This window comes from Lygodium microphyllum, chromosome 23 (assembly GCF_053477565.2).
Source record: "Lygodium microphyllum isolate KBCC chromosome 23, Lygodium_microphyllum_v1.1.10, whole genome shotgun sequence".
Taxonomy (NCBI): domain Eukaryota; kingdom Viridiplantae; phylum Streptophyta; class Polypodiopsida; order Schizaeales; family Lygodiaceae; genus Lygodium; species Lygodium microphyllum.
Window position 1 is genome coordinate 119,316,252 of NC_141157.1, and position 20,004 is coordinate 119,336,255.

The window sequence follows — 20,004 nt, forward strand, 5'->3', positions numbered from 1 at the left end:
ATCTAAATTATTGTTGTAGGCATCATTTTACATACTACATTAAAGCATCGTAAGTGCTCTCTACTATCCTAGCCTTCTCCTCTCTAAAACCTTAAAAATCTAATTGGCAAGTCCCCCACTAAACCAATTAACCAACTCACTAGTTTAAATCTTCAATCACAAACAAACACAACCTTTACTATCTATGAATTCATGTCCTACACCTCAATTTCAATAAACACAAGAGTTCTCTCATTGTCTTACCTCAAAGGGAGAGAATAAAATTTTGTGGATGTATATCATCAAATGAGTCCCAATCTACCTTCAAGTGGGATTTCTACACTTTCAATTCTAAAACAAAACCTTCAATCCCTTGTAAGATCCAAAACAACACAAGATCTTATCCTGTGTGTGCATGTGAGAAAGAAAGAAAAAAAGTTATAATATTGTCCTTTTAGATTACTCAATGGCATATAAGACAAAGAGGCACCCCAAAGTTTTGCATTACAATCCACTTTGGATAGTGATTGGCACAAAAAGGAGCCCATGGTAAGGCATCATTAGCACCAAAAAGAAAACCAATTGCTAATGCTACTAAAGCTTACCAATAAATCATAAGCCAAAAAAGCGTAAACTTTAGGCTTTCTAAATGACTTTGCCACCCCAAATACACATGTACGTTTGTTACCAAAAGTGACTTAGTGCTTAGGCTTTTTAAACTCCCTTACAAGAACTCTACTACCTCGATAAAAAGAGAGAGATAGAGAGAGAGAGAGAGAGAGCAAACTGCAATATGTGCACTTAGCTTCTTTGCTACACATGTTCTATACGCAACCGCCTTCTTACAATAGCCCTCAAATGCTTCTAAAAAAAACGTAAATAGCCAAATTCCACAAAGATATGCATTCATGCTCGAGAGCTATGGAGTCTTCATCCAAGCATTCTCATCCTTGCTACATACATCTCTTCCTCAAAGGAGGTATTTAACATTCCAAGATAAAATTCAGTTTCCTGGAGTCAAGATTGGTTAGGCAATCATAAACTCTTTAGCAAGAGTGCTTCAGCAAGAAGTATGTCGTTTTTAAAATAAGAGTTTAGGAGGAGAAGCGCCCGCCGTCCAATGCAGGACACGCGCCTTTTCACACTTTCGGGAGGCTCATTAGCCACATTCCCATTTGCCACCACGGCACACAAGTGATGGGCCATAACTAGGCTACGCTTTTGATATGGCCAGACTTTTCTAAATTGTACGCCGAGAGAGAGAGAGAGAGAGAGAGAGAGAGAGAGAGTGTGTGTGTGTGTGTGTGTGTGTGTGTGTGTCGGGGGCGGAGCCTCAGAGGCCCTGCAGAGACAGAGGACGTTGTTGCGATCAGTTGCTTGTTGGTACTGTGGGCCGCTGCAATGGAGGTGCTCTATCGTCGTCGTCGTCATCATCATCATCAGAGGTAGTCTTTGTGGCAAGTCTCTCCTAAATAGATAGATGCCGCTAACCTGCACTCGCAGTTCCAACTTCCTCTCTCTCTCTCTCTCTCTCTCTCTCTCTCTCTCTCTCTCTCTGTGGGGGTCGTCCGTGGCCCGCATTAATCAACAGCGTTTATGGTGCCCTGCAAGCTCCTTCCGGTTGGTTTCTCCTTTAAAAACAGTAAAAACTCATCATGTCGTTTCACAACATTGCCCTCGATTGAGGTGATTTTTTACAAGATAGAATCTTGAGACCATTTCGTTCAAAGGCCACTCAAACTGAGCAGCCACACTCATATCGATATTCATTTTAAATAATATCAATGCAAAAACAAGGGACGTTAGTCAGTTTTCTAAGGACAAGGTGACATTTAGCAGGGATTTCTCAGACGTTGCCATACTGAACGTCAGTTAAACCTTGCTTCCCACTTGTCACATATCTCAGAGACTAATGAGAGGGCAACAGCAAACCAAATGCAAACTGACCAAAACTTCAATGGCTAAATGATGCCAAGTCATGTAACTCTTACCAATCTCACAAATCTCATTCTCCTGCTTGGGGGTCATAAGAGCCCCATTCCCCTCTCTCACACTGCACTCTTGGTTGTAAGTCATACAAAACACATTCATGATCATCACCATATCATGAAACAGTATCGCCTCATACCAACTTGGAGTACATCTAACTGGATGAGCATCTACTTAATTATGCCTAGACGGCTCCAAAATATTGCACTTTAGACTACTTCCAGATAGCAGATACTTTTAAGATAGTGGCAAATCTACCTCCTGGTTCGTCGGGAGAGTATTGTAAAGACCACAACTTGAGAGGAGCAAAGCAAGGGAGGAGTGGTATAGGTGTCGGTGTACATATGGGGCAAGTAGTGTATAGAAACTTGGATACAATATTTTGCCTTTCACAGATTTGCTTTTAATAAGAATGTGTTGGCACCCTGTGTATAGGACGGCCTTTCTCATTTCTGTCCATTATCTTCCTTGCCAGTGAGACTTGTTTACCCACAACAAAAACAAATGCTTTACCATACCCACCAGCTCGTGCTGTTCGGCCAACCCTGCGAACATACTCACTTGGATCTCGTGGAAAATCGAATAGAATTACATGCTCCACATCAGCAAGGTCCAGGCCACGGGATGCCCTGCATATTCAGTAGCAAACTCTTAAACACACCAACAAGCTTTACTGAAAATTCAATAGTTACCCCGACAAGACAAAAGGCTTTCTACCTGTCTGTGCAAACAAGGACCTTCGACCTCTCTGTGTCCACCTTTATGAATTGCTGCATGTTCTCATGACGTGTTTCTACTGACACAGCAGCATGGTAGGGAAGAACTACGATCTTCTCACCTTTTCTGTCAAAACGTTTTAATGCATTTTCAACCTTTCTGCATGTTTCAATCTGAGCATTTCCATCGAGGTATTAGTGTACACCCACATAGAATGAAATTCCATTGAATCATAAGTAAATATGGCAATCACTAAAACAGCCAACCTTGTTGCAAAAAACTATGGTCTTTGAGACTGGTTGTTGCTCAAAAAGTTGTAGCAGAGCATTCCTTTTATTCTCATAGGCTGTTTCAGGGGTTTTTTCCCCCTCACCACTACAATCGACCAACACCTGACACCCAGCATTGGATTTAACACTGATTAGGACTCGTTCAATTGAACTGCAGTGTCAGGCTGGGGCTGGAACCTGGGGGATTGGAAGTCACCAATCATCCCAGCTCAGCCAACTCATGCATAGAAGAACCATTAATGACCCGCAAGAATTATCTCCCACAAACAGGGGCCATACCTCTTGAAGTCCTGAAGCAGTTCGGTGCAACCCTGGACCCATTAAAGGTAGGGAAGTAGGATGCTTTTCCAGAATAGCATCACATACATCAACTGGCAAAGTTGCAGTCACATGGATATATTGTGTTTTAATAGGAGCTGAAGTCTCAATCTTCTCTAAAGCATCTGAAAACTCTGGATCATCGAATAATATGTCCACTTCATCTAGGACAACACTGTAAGGTTTAGATAGTGTTAAACACAGACCCACCACAAGGCACAGCAAAAATACAATTGAGGTCTTTTATTTCCACCTTGCAAGGTTGTCAAGAACCAAACTTCCAGAGTCAAAGAGCTGAAGAAAGCGGCCAGGTGTAGCAATCACAACATCTGGAGCATCTTTTAAAGAATCAACCTGTGTTTTCAGCCTGAATCCACCAGTTGCTACCATAGACTTCATATGGGTTCCTCCTAGTGACAAATGTCTACAGACAGTGAGCACCTGAAAGTAATGAACACAGATCAAATTAATTTTCCACTGGTGAGGCACATTCTCAGCCTTCACTGATTTAGTATGGAGGAATACCTGTGCAGCAAGCTCACTGGTAGGAACCACAACCAGACAGCGAGGCCTATTAGGATATGCTTTATTTACTCCCTGCTCCTCTTCGGCAATAAACCGATGAAAAAGAGGAGCCAAGTAGGCTAGCGTCTTTCCAGAACCAGTTTGATCAGCAAGTATGCAGCTACTGCCTTCATATATATGTTTGTAAGACATGGCCTATACAAAATCCACAGTGATGATCTCAGAATGCAGCCCAAAAGGAATGTGTCAGTATATCCAGAACCTTCAATACCGCTATAGAAGGAAGCTTGAATGCAATTCAGTATCTTGAAGCAGAGAAATCTAATGGTAGGAAACTAGCCTGTATTTGAGATGGCTTCTTCACTTGCATGGAGCTCAGTGACAATATAATCCCCTCATTAGCACCTATATCTGTGAAAGGTCTTATGCTGAAAAAGTCTTCAGATGCAAGACTTTCTGGCTTTTTCTTCACTTTTGAAGGTCGCCGGTTCATTTCATAAGGAGCTCTATTTTTGTGTCTGGACTCCAGATCATCACCATGTTCATTGACCAAAGATTTGACAACTCTCCTGGTCCATGGACTTACTGTGCAACACACAAGACATTAAACCTTGATGCTCTGATAGTTCTCAATCTTCACTCAATCCTGGAGCAACAACACAGCCAAAAATCACAAAATATATAATCAGGTCACAACTTGGCATATTACCTGGAAAGGAAAGCTTCCCGCTATTGGAAGTCTGCTCCTGCAAACTGCTGAAGTGGCCCCGTTCATACCTGTCTGACGACTTTGCATGCCTCCTTTCTCTATCAATAATGCTACTTTCTCCTTCAAAATTAACTGCTACTTTGCCTGCAATCTTGTGCATGAGAAATACAGTATGGTGATAAAGTGATCAGACAAACAAGCAGAGCATTAACACCTAACTGAAATAACAGCAGCACTTTTACACTCAAATCAGCATTAAAATCCTTCTGTTCAATCTATTATAATAGCCACCTATATCACACAAATTTACATGGGCTCTTTGAAATGATCAATGGCCTATTTTCGGAGAGCTGCTTCTATGTGGACATGGACTCTGGCACATTCTTTCACTTAGCCCCACACATGATTCAGCATTATAGCCCACCAGATTGATTGGGCACTCTTAGCAATCCACAGGGCTTTTTGTGCTTGCTACTTTACCGCAGGGGTTTCTTGCAACGTGTTTTAATAGATCTCCTTTTCTTGGGGGGGAATCGCCCATTTTAGAGAGCTTTGTCTGAGGACTTGTGCTGAAGTTGGATTTTTCACCGTCTTATCACCCACAAACAGACAGGGTAATTGAAATTACAAGTTTCTAAATGTTGCACTTGCTGAAATGTTATTGCAATCATAGGAAAGAAAATTCGGAAATAATGTACCCTATGGTTAAGTTTTCACCCAACAATATAATGCACTCTTCCTGCCTGCTAAAGACAATATATGTGCTGCAGATGGTTTGAACAAGTGCATAGAACCATGGAGTGTTACACTAATCGTGTTCCTCTTGGTCATCCTGGTGTGAATGTTCTCTTGTACACAGCCACTTTTTTACCTCCCTTCCCCATGTGACCACCCTCTTGGGGCAGTACTTTAGGACCTCAGAATGTGTAATCTTTTTTCATCTCAAATGAAACCCATTTCTAACATTTTACGAAACTCCTATGAAAGCTATGAAACCCGTTTCAAAAACCCTTTGTAACTATGGTGGAGAGGATACACCACTCCTCAATCATTCACGTGGTGAATGGGAAAATGCAATGACTAATATTGGACATGGTTCTCAGCATGGACAGCAAGCTGAAAACATGGGAAATGACCCAAATGTTGGCACTTCTATGCATCAAGAGGCTGATGACCAACAAGAGGCTGAAGAATTCAATGATGGCTTCAAGGATGGGATGCGAACAGCAGCAAAACTCTTTGCTGAATTGGCAAAGGATCCCCAATCTACTTGATTCTTGAACGCTCCAAGGAAGGATAGCAAAGGCAAAGAGAAGAAGAGCTCTTCTAAAGCTTCAAGATGCCTAAGCCTTCTTTGGAAGAGCCCAAAAATCTTGATGAGCACAAACAGTTGGTACTCGTGGGACAACAAGTGCAAATGCATGGCCAACTTGGTAGTGCCAATCCATGGGAGTCTGGACAGCAAGGTATTTATGCAAATGTAAGCATTTTTCATGCAAAGGTATGGATACTTTGGTGGAGGTACCATTTTTCATGCTATGGTTAGACAGGCATTGCATACGGAAATGTATGGCACAAATCCCTATGGTATCCAACAGCCAATGCATGGCTCACAACACCCAATGCATCCGGGTAATGCAAGAGAAATGCATAATCCCATGTATGGCAACATAGGCATGATGCTTGGGGCACAAAATGGGCCATATGGACATGTATCTGCACCCCCAGGGACCATTGGAGCACAAGGATTTGGTACTGGTCATGCAAGTGCATCTGATAGTACTAGTTTTCATGTAAATACAGCAAATGCACCCTTTTTGCAACAGCCTATTTATAATAATTTGACACCCATAGGACCGTCAAAGGACTATAATGAAGGTAGCAAAACTGTGAAGCTTAGGCCTTTCAATGGTGCACCAAATAGACTGAAAGCACTTTTATTCAATAGTTTTATGCAACCTATTCTAGAGGCAACTTCACAAAGGCGTCTAAGATATGCAAGGCAACCACATTCTTGAAGGAAAATGCATTGCAATGGTAGTCTATACTTCTCATTCAAGGAAAGGAACTTACCACTTGGGTCAAGTTCAAGCAAATGTTTGCTTCAAATTGGTTTACAAATACCTTTGAAGTAGACATTATGATATCATGGAATCGGTTGGATTCCAAGGATTGTAAGAACTTGGATCAATACAATAAGAAGTTTTGGGATGCTTTGCTGCCCGTTACTTCTTATCAATCAATGCCCCTCCATGAGCATGTGGAGTATATTTGTGGTTTGCCAAAAGCTATACAGGATTTTTGTATAAAGTCCATTGTTTCTAGCATATTTCAACTCATAGGAACTGTTACTACAGCTGATGCATTGCTGCATGGAAAAGATGTAAAATTTAAGGACATTGATGCCAAGTCACATGTCAAAGAGACTAAGGCTGAGAAAAAGAACAGATCTGAAATAAAGGCTCAAAATCAGGGCCGATCTGAAAATGGGGCTAGAAAAAGGAACAAATGGTAAAGAAAAAGTGGGAAAAATGATGATGATCTAAGGAATTAATGGTTAGACCACATAGAGCGTTTATGGATACATCCTTTGATGACATAATAGCACATGGTTTGTCAGTAAAATGTATATCTTTAATGCTTAACTTTTGCATTAGTAAGTTGTGTAGCATTTACCTAACCATGTGATTAGAAATTAATCCACATGTTAAGTGAGGTTTCAAAAATACATGTCCTCATGACATTATGTCATGGATTGTATGAGTTAGATGCTCATTCAATTGATCGGTCTATTTACTTGGCATCTACTATTACTCCTACTATGTCACACGCAAAGTTATGGCATGCTCGCATAGGACAAGTGAACTATGGCAATTTGATGCTTATGCAACGTACTCAGATGTTGGAAGGCTTACCTCTCTTGGAGAGACCTCTTGCGTACATTTGTGAGAGATGCATTTTGGGAAAAATGCATTGGTTTTCTTTTCCTCATGATGTTACTTTTAAAGCTACAGCCAGGTTGCAAATTGTGCATTCAAATGTATGTGAATCCATGCAAACAAAGTCATTGGGTGGATGTTGCTGAATTATTTTTTGAAACAAAAAGGCATTGCACATCAATATACTATTACATATACTCCATACCAGAATGGGTTTGCAGAAAGGAAGATTCGATCACTCATGGAGATGGCCAAGTGTATGCTGAAAGCTTAAAATTTGCCACAGGGATTTTGGATGAAAACAGTTATGTGTGCTTGTCACCTTTTGAATAGGTGCCCTACTAAGGCATTGAAAAATATAACCCCTTTTCAAGCTTGGAACAACCGAAAACCTTCAATTGGTCATTTTCATACGTTTGGATGTCTTGCATATGCTCATATTCCCGAAGTACTGAGAAAAAAGTTGGACAATAAGGTGATCAAGTGCATATTTGTAGGATACAATAGTGAAAGCAAAGGGTACAGATTGTACAATCCTATTTCCATTAAAGTTTTCATCGATAGAGATGTGATTTTTTATGAAAAATCTGAATTATCTCGTGTTGACACATATCACGCTACAAATGATGTGTTTGAAGGGCTGCTGCCTATATCTTTTGGTGATACAACTAGGGCTTCATTAAATAAACAAAATGTTCAGCCAGCTGCTCCATTAAATAATGCAGAATTTTACCCTATGGCTAACCTAAATATTCAATAAGATGTTGAACTTAAGGTTCATCAAGAGCATGCACATAATCAGGAGGCTAGACAAATACCTAGATGGTACTTGCGAACTCTACAAGATGGTCATTTGGATGCTCCTCTTGCTAGTCGTACTCAAAGACAAGCACATCTGCATGATCATGCTAATGCTATGACGTTTGTTATGACAACAAGCACACTTGATAATGATGAGCCTGATTCTTTTGAGGATGCACAACAAAGTGTGCATTAGATGGCAACAATGCAAGCTGAATTTAATTCTATCATGAAGAATCAAACATGGAATTTAGTTACATTGCCTATTGGAAAGAAAGTCGTTGGTACTAAATGGGTCTACAAGCTAAAACGAAAAGCAAATGGATCCATTGATAAGTACAAGGCCAAGCTTGTGACAAAAGGCCATGCGCAAAAGGAAGGCATTGATTATAAGGAGACATTTCCTCCTACATCCTGTATGACTACTATCCAGTTTATGGTTCCATTGGCTGCCCATTATGGTTGGATTGTGCACCACTTGACATAAAAACTGCATTTTTACATGGGGAACTTCAAGAAGAAGCATATGTTCAGCAGCCCATGGGTTTTGCAATTGAAGGATCCGAACACTTGGTATGCAAGCTACCTTCCCACAATATGGCCATTTAGGCTTCTCCGAGTTGGAGTCAGAACCTAAAAGACTCTCCTGTCTTTTAGCATGTGACTTCCCTTTCTTCTGTGTCACCCCTCCCAAACCCACAACAAAAGCTTTGGTGGAGGTAGATCCACTGGCTACCTCTTTGGCATGCTCCTCGTGCTCCAAGACAAGCGAGGCAAGCTCTTCCCATAGAAGCTTCTCACGTGTCCTCGATGTAAGAAGACTAGTGTAGAAGACATCAAACCGGGGAGATGGCAACTGAGTCAAAAGAATCATGGCCATATCCTTTGAAGAGATCATCCTGCCAAGGGGCGCAAGCTCGTCCCTCATGTCCTTCAACTTGTTGATATGATCCTTCATGGAAGAAGAATCATCAACAGCGAGTATCTGTAATTTCTTCTCGAGAGTAATCCAATGGACAAATGTATTTTGATGGTACAAAGAGACAAGCTTTGTCCACACTTCCGATGCTTTCTGCAACCTACGCACATGCACTAGAATAAAGTCCTATAAGCTCATAAAGAGGAAAGATCGAGCTCTTGAGTTGAGCCGATCTCATAAGGCCACATGATCCATCGATGATCCAACCGTGGGATCCTCCACTGGACAGGGAATAGGGTGGGTAACAAACTCCCAAAGGTCGAAGGTATCAAGGATACACTCCACCTTACATGACCAAAGCGAGCAATTGAAACCATCAAGCCGGTCTTCTTTGGGCAAAGAACGGAGTACAAGCACCTGGATAGAGGGTGCCATGGAAGGCATATTAAGGCCAACAAAATGAGCCTTCTGTGAAACACGGAGTAAACGGGGAGAAGAGGGATCTTGTACAAACGGGCTAGGTGACCACCGGGCAACGAATGAACTAGCACAAAAAATGCTCTGTCTCTCAGAGGAAGGAACAGTGACCTCATCCTCTGATTCAGCAAAGAACTAGTGATAAGACATCTTCGTATATATCTACAAAACACCCACAAAAAATCAGCGTTTTAGCAGTAGACAACCTCGAAACAAGAGGAAATAGCTACAAGATCACAAGGAAGTCAATGTAGAGGAACCGGTCCACCTAGGGGAGATAGACTGTCAACTGCACAAGGACTATGTGTGTTTGCTGAGGAGAACTGTTGCTTGACCAAGAAACACTGCGTTTGCAGCAAAAGACTATCGCCTCCAGCAAGAGAGGAAGTGGGCAACAAAGCGGGTACCTAGCACACGAAAAGTTGACACATCCAAGCAGAAAGCTACATTTTCAGCAAAGCGTCGATGTTGTTGGAGCGCGCGGGTAGCGGAAGCGTGAAGATTTGCAGCAGAGGAGGTGAACAGGTGAGTGAGAGTAAGAGTAAGAGTGACGAACAGATTTGGGTGTACCAACAAATGTGTTGGTACACAAAGAATAAAATGTATTTATACTTGGGGCCCGTAAGGGTGCATTCACATGTACAACATAACAATACACGTGTAAAATACACGGAGGTGAATAAAGGACCTTTACATCCCAACAACCTCCCACTTAAAGGTTCGGAGTGAACCTTTAGCCAACTCCCACTAGTCGTATGCAATGCTCATGCTGAGCCTTGCCTAGACTTTTAGTGAGAACATCTGCAGGGTTGTCCTGTGTTTTGATATTGGTCAATGTGATTAGACCATCCTCCAGAATCTGTCTGATAAAGTGATATCGCACATCAATATGCTTTGTACGTGAATGATACATGGCATTTTTAGCCAAATACACAGCACTCTGGCTATCACATCCCAACACTGGAGTACTCATAGACATGCCGAGATCCTCTGCGAGTCTGCTCAACCATATAGCTTCCTTAGAAGCTTCAGTAGCTGATATGTATTCAGCTTCAGTAGTACTCAGTGCTACGATGTTCTGCAACCTAGAGCACCAAGAGACGGCCCCTCCAACAACTGTAAAGACATACCCGCTAGTGGACCTGCGAGTGTCTAAGTCACCTGCCATGTCTGCATCACAATAACCCTACAGATTAAGTGCACCCTGCCCATAGCAAATACACTTTCTTTGTGTACCCTTCAGATATCTAAGAATACTCTTGACAGTCCCCAATGTGGTTTGCCAGGATTTGACATAAACCTGCAGACAACTCCCACTGCATGAGCAATGTCTAGACGAGTAGCCACCATAGCATACATAAGAGAGCCACAAGCTGATGCATAAGGGACTCCCTTCATAGCATTGGCTTCCATGTCATCTTTTGGGCTGTTGGCTTTACTAAGCTTAAGGTATGGAGGTAAGGGTACTCCGAGAGGCTTAGCTTCAGCCATGTTAAATCTGTCCAGTACCTTTTCAATGTACTTTTCTTGAGATAAGAACAGCAATTTCTGCGTTCTATCCCTACGAATCCTCATGCCCAATATATGCTCTGCATTCCCCAAATCTTTCATGGAAAAGGCTGATTTCAGCTGATCTTTGAGAGCATCCAAGCTAGTCTTTCTCTTCCCAGCTAGCAACATATCATCCACATACAAAACAAGTATGATAGGGCTGCCACCACTTCTGACATGGTATCAGATTTCAGGCTGCAACCTATTTGTGCTGTGTTTTCTTGCTGATTTCAGGATTTACACCCTTCTTGCTGATCAGCCAGCTGTCCTTCCTGCTGGCGACTACTGATTTGCTGCTGGCAACAGTGTTTCAGCATTTGCGTTTTGCGTTTTTCTGGACAGATTTGCGTTTACTACTGTTCCACTCTTTGCTGCCCGTGTTTCTTTCATCCCACTGCTGGCAACAGTCTTTAGCCCCTGTTTCTTCAGTTTGCAGCCTGCGTTTTGCTGTTTACAGCATTATTTTTGTCTGTTTTTCTGATTATTCAGGCCGTTTTTGCTGTTTTTGGCAGTTTTTGACTGATTTTTTGACTTTCTGCAGCAGCTTTTGGCTTATTTTGGTCAGCCTTTGGGTTATATTGCATGTGAACTCACTATTTTTGGTGTTTTTGGTTGCGTTTTGGCTGTGCTCACTCTCCAAACGACCCTCTTTTCTTCTACTTCTCTTCTTATCCTCTCCAATTGGCTCCTCCGTGCACTTCCTACAAGCTCCCCCCGGAGTTTGATGGAGTGGCCAATGCATTGCGGGCGCAGACATCATCAACTCCTGTCAGTTTTACACATATGACCTCGATGCTTCTTGAGCATGAGGCATCCTTGAGATTACAGGGGCGGCTTCCGGCACATTATGGAGGTGAGGCTTATGTAGCTTTAGAGAGGGGTGACGGGAAGAAGAAGTCGAAGGCCCAGTGTTATCACTGTGGCAAGAAGGGACATTTGCGAAAGGACTGCAAGAAGTTAGCGGCTTCCAGGAAGAAGGAACAGAAGACGAAGCGGGATGCTGACTCTACCGATGAGTCCTCTCCTTCGTCAGACTCCGACTCCGATCCTCCGACCAAGGAGAAGTCCAAGGCGCGGAAGGGATCCTCTTCTTCGGATCACGAGAAGGGCTTGGTGGCCCCTTCCTCGGCTGCTTTCTAGTGGTGGTGATGCGGTCATCCCTCACGACTCTCCTGTGCCAGAGAGGGAGTGTGAGCGGGTGTTGGTGGGGCTGCAGTGCCTCATCTATATTTTGATATAGATGCACAGGATCCAGAGAGGGATGTCCCTGACGCATCGACGGTATCTGGCAGTGAAATCCTAGAGACTGGAGTTGATTTCTGGGTTCATGATGAGCTGATCTTCTTGACAGAGAGCGAGAGGCTTTCGTCTGGAGCTCACATGAGGGGACACTTTGGTGGTTTGGCCAAAGGCGGGGAATCCATGGTCACATGTTCAGAGACATGTTTGGCAGATTGGCTTTGTATGTCCTGAGTGACATAGGTGACATTACACAGAGAGCTGCTATGATTCTTCTCTATTTTCAGGTGTTGTTGGTACGATCGACATCGACATCAGATACTCTCCGAGGCTTCTTGGTGGTGGGCTGGCCACTCACCGCTTGGACATCCATGGTCCTTCTGGTGTTTCTTTGTTGTGTAGTTTATGATTCTCCATCATTGTACTATTTTATTGTATCAGATCACACATGATCTGAGAGAGGGTGTTAGCAGATATTAGTCAGCTCATGGTGTGAGTCTGTGTGCAGAGGCTGGGCATTTTATGTAGCATTTTATGCAGTATTTTATGGCGCATTTTTGTGGCCATTTATGATGTATTTGTAGCATTTATTGCTGGCCGACCAGCATTAAATGCTGGCCGATCTGCATTTTATGCTCCCCACTTTTGTGGCTATTTATAGGGCTCCTCCTCCACAGTCTTTGGTGCTTCAGTCATCAGTGGAGATCCTTCTGGGAGAGAGGAGCCGGTGCTGAGGAGCCCACGCAGCCAGTGACTCACCGTTGTATGCTGCTGTCTCGTGTTCGTTATGGATTCCATTTCCCGAGCATACACCTGAGTTCTCATCTGTCTACTGTGTTCATTCTTTCTTCTGTCTTGTGTTTCAGCATTTATTTCAGCATATTCTTTACGCTTCCATTGCTGCACCACTTCTGACAGGATGATCCTTGTATGCTGATCACTTTTTGCTCCAGGGGGGTTTGTTGGGTTTTACTCACGCCTATGCTCACATAGGAGTGTCGGTAATCCGCAATAGGACACTATAAGAGAGGTTTTTTCCCCCTATCATATTTCTCTTTATTTGTGTATTTATGTTACACAGTTCGGTCACTTATCACACATTACACACTTTCGTGTGCGAACGCCCCTTAGGGCACTTACACAACCCTAAAGTCAAAGGGTTGTACTTTGTACTTGGAGTTACACACTTTAGAATTAATCAAGTATCAAGCAATGACCATACACTCACTCTCTCTACTATCTACACATTGTGCTGAGCTGATAGCTGCCATCTCTGATCCAACAATGATGATGGACTGATCAGTCCCTCCACGCAACCCGTAGCATCCATGAGGGCACCAGATCAAGTCGATAATAACGGCACCACCGGAGACGGAGGAAGATGACAAAGTCGGAGTATGCATCTACCAAGGAATAAGGATAATGATGATATATGAATGACTGCCAAGTGGAGAATGGCTATAAATAGCCATAAAACCCCTAAATTGGCCTATTGAAATCTGAAGATGCCATAAATGCTGGTCGTGGCATAATAAATGCCTTTAAAAATGCGAGATGGCCACCAAAAAATCCGACCGGTAAGAACAATGTCCGGCAAGTGTGAACAGCCTAGAAAATGCAAAAACTGCCCATGGAAAACACACTAGAATTCAACAAACAAAAAAAATGCACCCAGATAGCCACTCTAGAATGAGTAACCTCCCCCATAAAAACACATGACAGACTTGTCAGAGCTCCTAAACTCCTCGTTTGACTCAGATCAAGGCTCACAGGCAGGAGATGACAAGGCATGACAGACAGGACTGCTAACAAAGGCATGATCACTTTGTACTTGAAGAGGGCTTTCTGACGATGCATGGACGACTGAGTGTCACAAAGTAGTTGAAAGACAAAGTGATGACTGAGATTCAAGCTCCTCCCTATGTGGGTCATAGAGGTATCGATGCCACTGTTAAGCCAATTGAGCACTTCTTTTATTGGCCAGATTTGAGGTATAATGTTGAGCAGTTTGTCAAGACATGCATAGTATGCCAAAAAATCAAGTATGACAGGCAAAAGATGCCAAGATTATTGCAACCCTTGCCTATTCCTGATAGGCCTTGACCTAGCATTGCTATGGATTTTATCTTTGAGTTTCCACATACATCTACAAGGAATGATGGAATATGGACTATCATATGCACGTTCAATAAGCAGGCCCACTTCATTCCATTGAGGAAAAAGATAAAGGTTGATCATATGGCACGACTTTTTATGCAACATGTGTTTAAGTACACTGTACCATGGTATGTCAGAGTTGATCATTAGTGATCATGAGCCACAGATGACAAGTTTGTTTTGGAAAGGATTGTTTGAGAATATGGACACAACGCTGAAATTCTCTTCATCCTTTCATCTACAAACTAATGGTTAGTCCAAGGAGACTAACTCCACAATTTTAGATCTTTTGAAGTGCTATATATCAAACCACAAAGCGTAGTGGGAACAATATTTGCCGTTGGTTGAGTTTGCATATAGCAACACAATGCATAGTTCCACTAGTAAGGCTCCTTTTGAGGTCATAGAGGGTGGTAAGAAAGTACCCCCCTATTTTGCACACAAAAACCAAGATCTTTGAGGCTGATCGCTATATGGAGAGCATGGATACAGCTTATCAAAAGATTAAGCATACGCTTCAAAGATTGACATTAAGCATACTACCTTATAATCATCAGTGTACTACATTAATTGCCCAAGCAACTTGCGTTTTTGGTTTTCTGACCCTTAACGATGGCTGGGCAACTGTTCCTACAAGCCCTTTTTGGTATTTCTAGCAATTTTTGACTAAGTTTTCATCATTTTGAGCACTCGCCCTTCTTTTCTAATCAGATTTTTGGTTACATTGCATATGAACTCTCATTTTGTGAAGTCTTTACAACTGGTTTGGCTGTATTCTCTCTCCCTACCTTTCCTTCTCTATCTTCTCTTCTTATCCTCTCCATATGGCTCCTGTGTGCACTTCTACTGATGATAACTTACATGGACCTAACTATCTAACATAGAGTGCCATCATGAAAGCTTGGTTTGTGCAGAAGCAATTATGGTACATTGTTTGTAGAGCTATTTCACGTCCTTTTCCAATTCTTTATGATTTTGATGAGGTCAACCATGAGGAAGCTACGCTATCATGAGATATGGATAATGCACGTGCCTATTCTACTCTTCTTTGATGTATTTCCAAGGAAGTTCTACCAGCGATTACCTCTTGCCAAACCTCTTCAATAGTATGGTCGAAGCTTTAGATGTTGTACAAGGCTCCTTCCACCATGCATACAATGACACTTTATGGACAACTCCAACAGATGAAGTTCAAGCCTAAGGAGACTATTTAGCCATTTTTGCTCTGTGTTACATAGGTCCAAGACCAGCTTCGACACATGCAGTCTACCCTTCCAGAGGCACATCTTGTGGGCATGGTACTTCACAAGCTCCCCTCGAAGTTTGATGAAGTGGCAAATGCTTTGAAGTGACAAGCTCCCCTCGGAGTTTGATGAAGTGGCAAATGTCCTCGATGTTGCTGAGCATGAGGCCTCTTTGCATTTTTAGGGTAGGCTTCTATCTCATTCTGGAGGATCATGTGAGGCTTTTATAGCTTTAGAGAGGGGTGACTCGAAGAAGAAGTCAAAGGCCTTGTTGGGTGTAAAGTCCCTTCATCTCCGTGTAAATAGTCTTACGGGTGTGAATACACCCTTATTGTACCTTGTACCCTAACATATAAATACATTCTTTTATTCTTTGTGCACCATCACAAACGGGTACACCTATCTCTGCATTCACTCCCTCTAACTCTCAGCTCTGCTCTACAGCTCACGCCTTGATCTCGCACTCCATTGCACACTCTCCCCTTCAAACTGGTATCAGAGCACAGAGTGCACAGTTCTCAAGGTCAAAGGCAGACGTGGGGCAAGCAGTCGATGGGACTGTTGGAAATAAAGGACCCTCGTGCCTTTTAAATGTGCTCGGGTGTGAACACCCCTTGCACACACTTGTGCTTTCATATATATGTATCTATCTAAAAAACCTAAAGAGGTACACTCATCATTGTACCCACAAGTCGTGCTCACTCTCACTCTCAACTCTGCACTCTCTCTCTCTGTCTCTTTGCTGCTAGCAATCACTGCGTGTCTCAATCCTCGTGCCACTTTTGAGCTCAGCAAACTAGTATCAGAGCTTCGGCTAAGGTGTTCGCGCTCCTTGGAGTCCGTGCGAGACATCTCTAGTGTTTCGCTCACGCAAAATCATCAGGTGGCCACTGATTTCAAGCACGTGTGTGTGCTGCACTATCAGTCGACAGTCTAGAAATCCTAAATCTGCACAGGCGACAAGTCGTTTTTTGACCTGGCACGCAAGCAACAGGTTGTTGTGAACTAGGTGACAGGTTTTCAGGTCAGCGACTGGTCACAACTGAAGGCAACTGGCTGGCGACTACTTCCGTGGCATTAGGTGGCAGTTTTCTGCAAGGCGATAGGTCACGACAGCAGGCGGCTGGTCAACGGGAGTAGATTGGGCATTTTTTGGTCCTTTTCTTGCAATTTTTTCTCTTCCACTATCGAGGGTTCACGCACACAAGCACAATGCGCAGATTTGTGCAAATTTGGGCCCAAAAATTTGGGGCTTTTCCAAATTGAGTGTTGTTCATGCAAAATTGAGACATCTATGTCAGAAATTGCAGACATTGTGCGCGTTTGAATTGGGGATTTCGCCAAATTTATTGAAATTTGCGCATTTGAGTGAAATTTCTCAACATTGGACCCATAAAATTTGGGGCTTTTACTGTATTGGTGAAATTTTGTTCAGTTGAGTCATATTGGCTGACATTGGTGCACATTTGGACTCGAGAAATTTGGGGCTTTTGCAAAATTTTGCTAATTTTTCCCGTTTTATGCTTTCGGAAACATGTATTAATGCAATCGCGACAGATCGGTCAGTGAAATTTGGGGGTTTTGCTGACATTGCTCTATTTTGGCAAAATTGGCCTGTTCTATGCATGTCAAAGATAGTGCAGATGTATGGTTGATGCTTTGAGCACAAAATTTTGGGGCTTTTGACCGTGTGTGTCAAATTTTATGCCCCAAGGAGTGGAATAAAGAAGAAGACTTGATATCAACCCACATTAAGGGATCTTTAAAGAGCACTAAAGGAAGATTATGACGGATGTGGAGTGCTGTAGCACATGGTTTGGTGCTTCTGAAAATTTACTTACAGATCTGAAATTTTTGCTTCTACATGGTCTTTTATTACTGGTTGGTACTTGTTTGTATCTTGGTCACTTGTGTGACAGTTTAGGCCTGCATTTGCTGAATTTTCTGGTCACATTTGGGCTGAAAATCATGGCTGGCAGCAGTGACAGCAGTAATCTCATGAACATTAAGAAGCTTGAAGGAGCACATAAATTTGCTATCTGGCAAAGACAGTGCTACAATATCCTGTTGCAGAAGAAGCAGGCAAAGCCCGCAAACATGGAACAAGAAGATTGGGATGAGTTAAATGAGCTTACACGCTCAACCATCGAGCTATCAATTTCTGATGCTTTGTTGTTTAACATTGAAGGTTTGGATTTTGCATATGCTATTTGGACTCGACTAGAAGAACTGTATGCACAGAAGAGTGCCGCAAGCAAAGTGTATTGGCTGAAAAAGCTTATGGATTTGCATATGAAAGAGGATACAGCAATGTCTACTCAGTTGAGTGAGTTTAACTCCATTTTCAACCAACTGGTTGCCTTGAAGTTCTTGATTGATGAAGAATTTAAGGCTACATTCTTGCTTTGCACTCTGCCAGAGAGTTGGGACACATTCAAGACTGCTATGAGAACTCTAATGCAATTCTTTTATATGTTGATGTAGAGAGTGCTCTACTCATGGAAAAAATGAATCAACAGAACAATGCATCCAGTAAGTCTTCCAGTGCTTTGCATACTAGGGGCAAATCACAGCAGAATGGCAAATCTGATAGCAAGGGACGCAGTAAATCACGTGGCAAGGATGTTAAATGCCATCATTGTGGCAAGAAAGGTCACTTTAAACATGACTGCTACAAATGGAAGAAAGAGAAAGGAAAGGGCAAGAAGACAAATGATAGCAAGGAAGAGAAGAAAGAGAGTCAGCCTAAGAAGAGCAATGTCAAAATTGAAGAGGTGAATGTAGTCACTCATGACAGTGACAGTGGGAATGGCGTACTCTTGGTCTCTTAACACTTTAGTGCACATGCTTTACTCGCAGACACAGATGATGACATGCATACTTGGATTCTCGATTCAAGTGTTTCCTTTCATGTCACCCCTCATCGTGAGTGGTTCTCTAACTATACAAGGGATCGACATGGTGTTGTCCATCTTGGGGACAACTATGCATGTGACATTGCAGGTATTGGCAATGAACAATTGTAGTTTCTGTGAGAGTGCGCAACGGAAGAAGAAACACGAACACAGAGGGAGAGAGAGAGAGAGAGAGCAGAAAATGAAGGAAGAAAATCTGCACTGACTGAAATGAATGCTGAATACACTGAAATGGACTGATCAGTCCCTGCACGCAGCCCGAAGCGTCAGTGAGGGCACCAAATCAGGTTGATGATGACGGTAGCACCGAAGGAGGAAGATGACGGAGTCGAGGTGTGCACCTGCCAAGGAAGGAGGGAAGATGATAATACAACTGATTGCCAAGTGGGAAATGGCTATAAATAGCCCAAAACCCCAAACTGGCCGACCTGAAATTTGAGGCCATGAATATGTCCGACCAACATTTAATGCTGGTAAAAATGCCAAGAATGCTCAGAAAAATCCCGGAAAGGGTGGACAATGTCCGACAGGTGAGGCAGGCTAAAGAATGCAGAAACTGCCCCGGGAAATGCACATAAAATCCCGACTGGAGAAGAAAATGCACTGAAATGCAATAAACTGAGTGCTCTAGAATGAGCTACCTCCTCCGTCAAAACAAGTGATAGATAAGTCAGAGCTCCTAAAGTCCTCGTCTGACTCAAACTCAGGCTCACAGGCAGGAGATGACAAGGCATGACAAACATGACTGCTAACACCCCCTCTCAGATCCTGGATGTGGCGGAAGGACAAGGGAGAAACGGATCCTGGGGTGGCAAGAGGAATGCCAAGGTCGATAAAGTCCATCGATGAAGATTGCCGATGAAGAAACTCCTCGCGATCCTGGGAAGCCCCCTCTAAAACAGTAGGGGCCAGGAAATCCACAGCCGCATTACCAAGATCGTTCCCCTCTGAAAGGGATGGGGGGTACGAGGGAACCACCGGAGGAGAGGGTGGGGGATGGGAAGGAACCTGTGGAAAAGAGGGTGCACAAGTGGAAACGGGTGTAGCAATAGACAACTGCCTCGGAGGTCCTTGCATAAGAGAAGGGGAATGGAGCCTATAAAGCCCGCTCTCCTGCCAACCTGTCGCAATAACAGCCCCTGTAGAAGAATCCTCAATACAAACGGCCTGCTCAGTGAAGACAACCCGAGTACCAAGCCTAGTAAGGCCATAGACTGAGAGGAGTAGAAAGCCCA

The 20,004-nt window shown here is 43.0% G+C and overlaps 1 protein-coding gene across 1 annotated transcript in view; it reads right to left on the minus strand.

Annotated features, from left to right (window-relative positions):
- Positions 1 to 982: 982 nt before the first annotated feature.
- LOC148016672 (DEA(D/H)-box RNA helicase family protein) overlaps positions 983 to 20,004 on the minus strand; it is a 33,784-nt gene continuing 14,762 nt past the window's right edge. The window contains exons 2-9 of the mRNA XM_087663852.1: positions 4,528 to 4,678; positions 4,159 to 4,403; positions 3,819 to 4,013; positions 3,547 to 3,734; positions 3,255 to 3,468; positions 2,952 to 3,077; positions 2,686 to 2,858; positions 983 to 2,597 (exon numbers count right to left, since the gene is read on the minus strand). Of these exons, the coding sequence (XP_087519978.1) occupies positions 2,372 to 2,597; positions 2,686 to 2,858; positions 2,952 to 3,077; positions 3,255 to 3,468; positions 3,547 to 3,734; positions 3,819 to 4,013; positions 4,159 to 4,403; positions 4,528 to 4,678 (1,518 nt within the window). The 3' untranslated portion in view covers positions 983 to 2,371. The remainder of the gene's footprint in view (positions 2,598 to 2,685; positions 2,859 to 2,951; positions 3,078 to 3,254; positions 3,469 to 3,546; positions 3,735 to 3,818; positions 4,014 to 4,158; positions 4,404 to 4,527; positions 4,679 to 20,004) is intronic.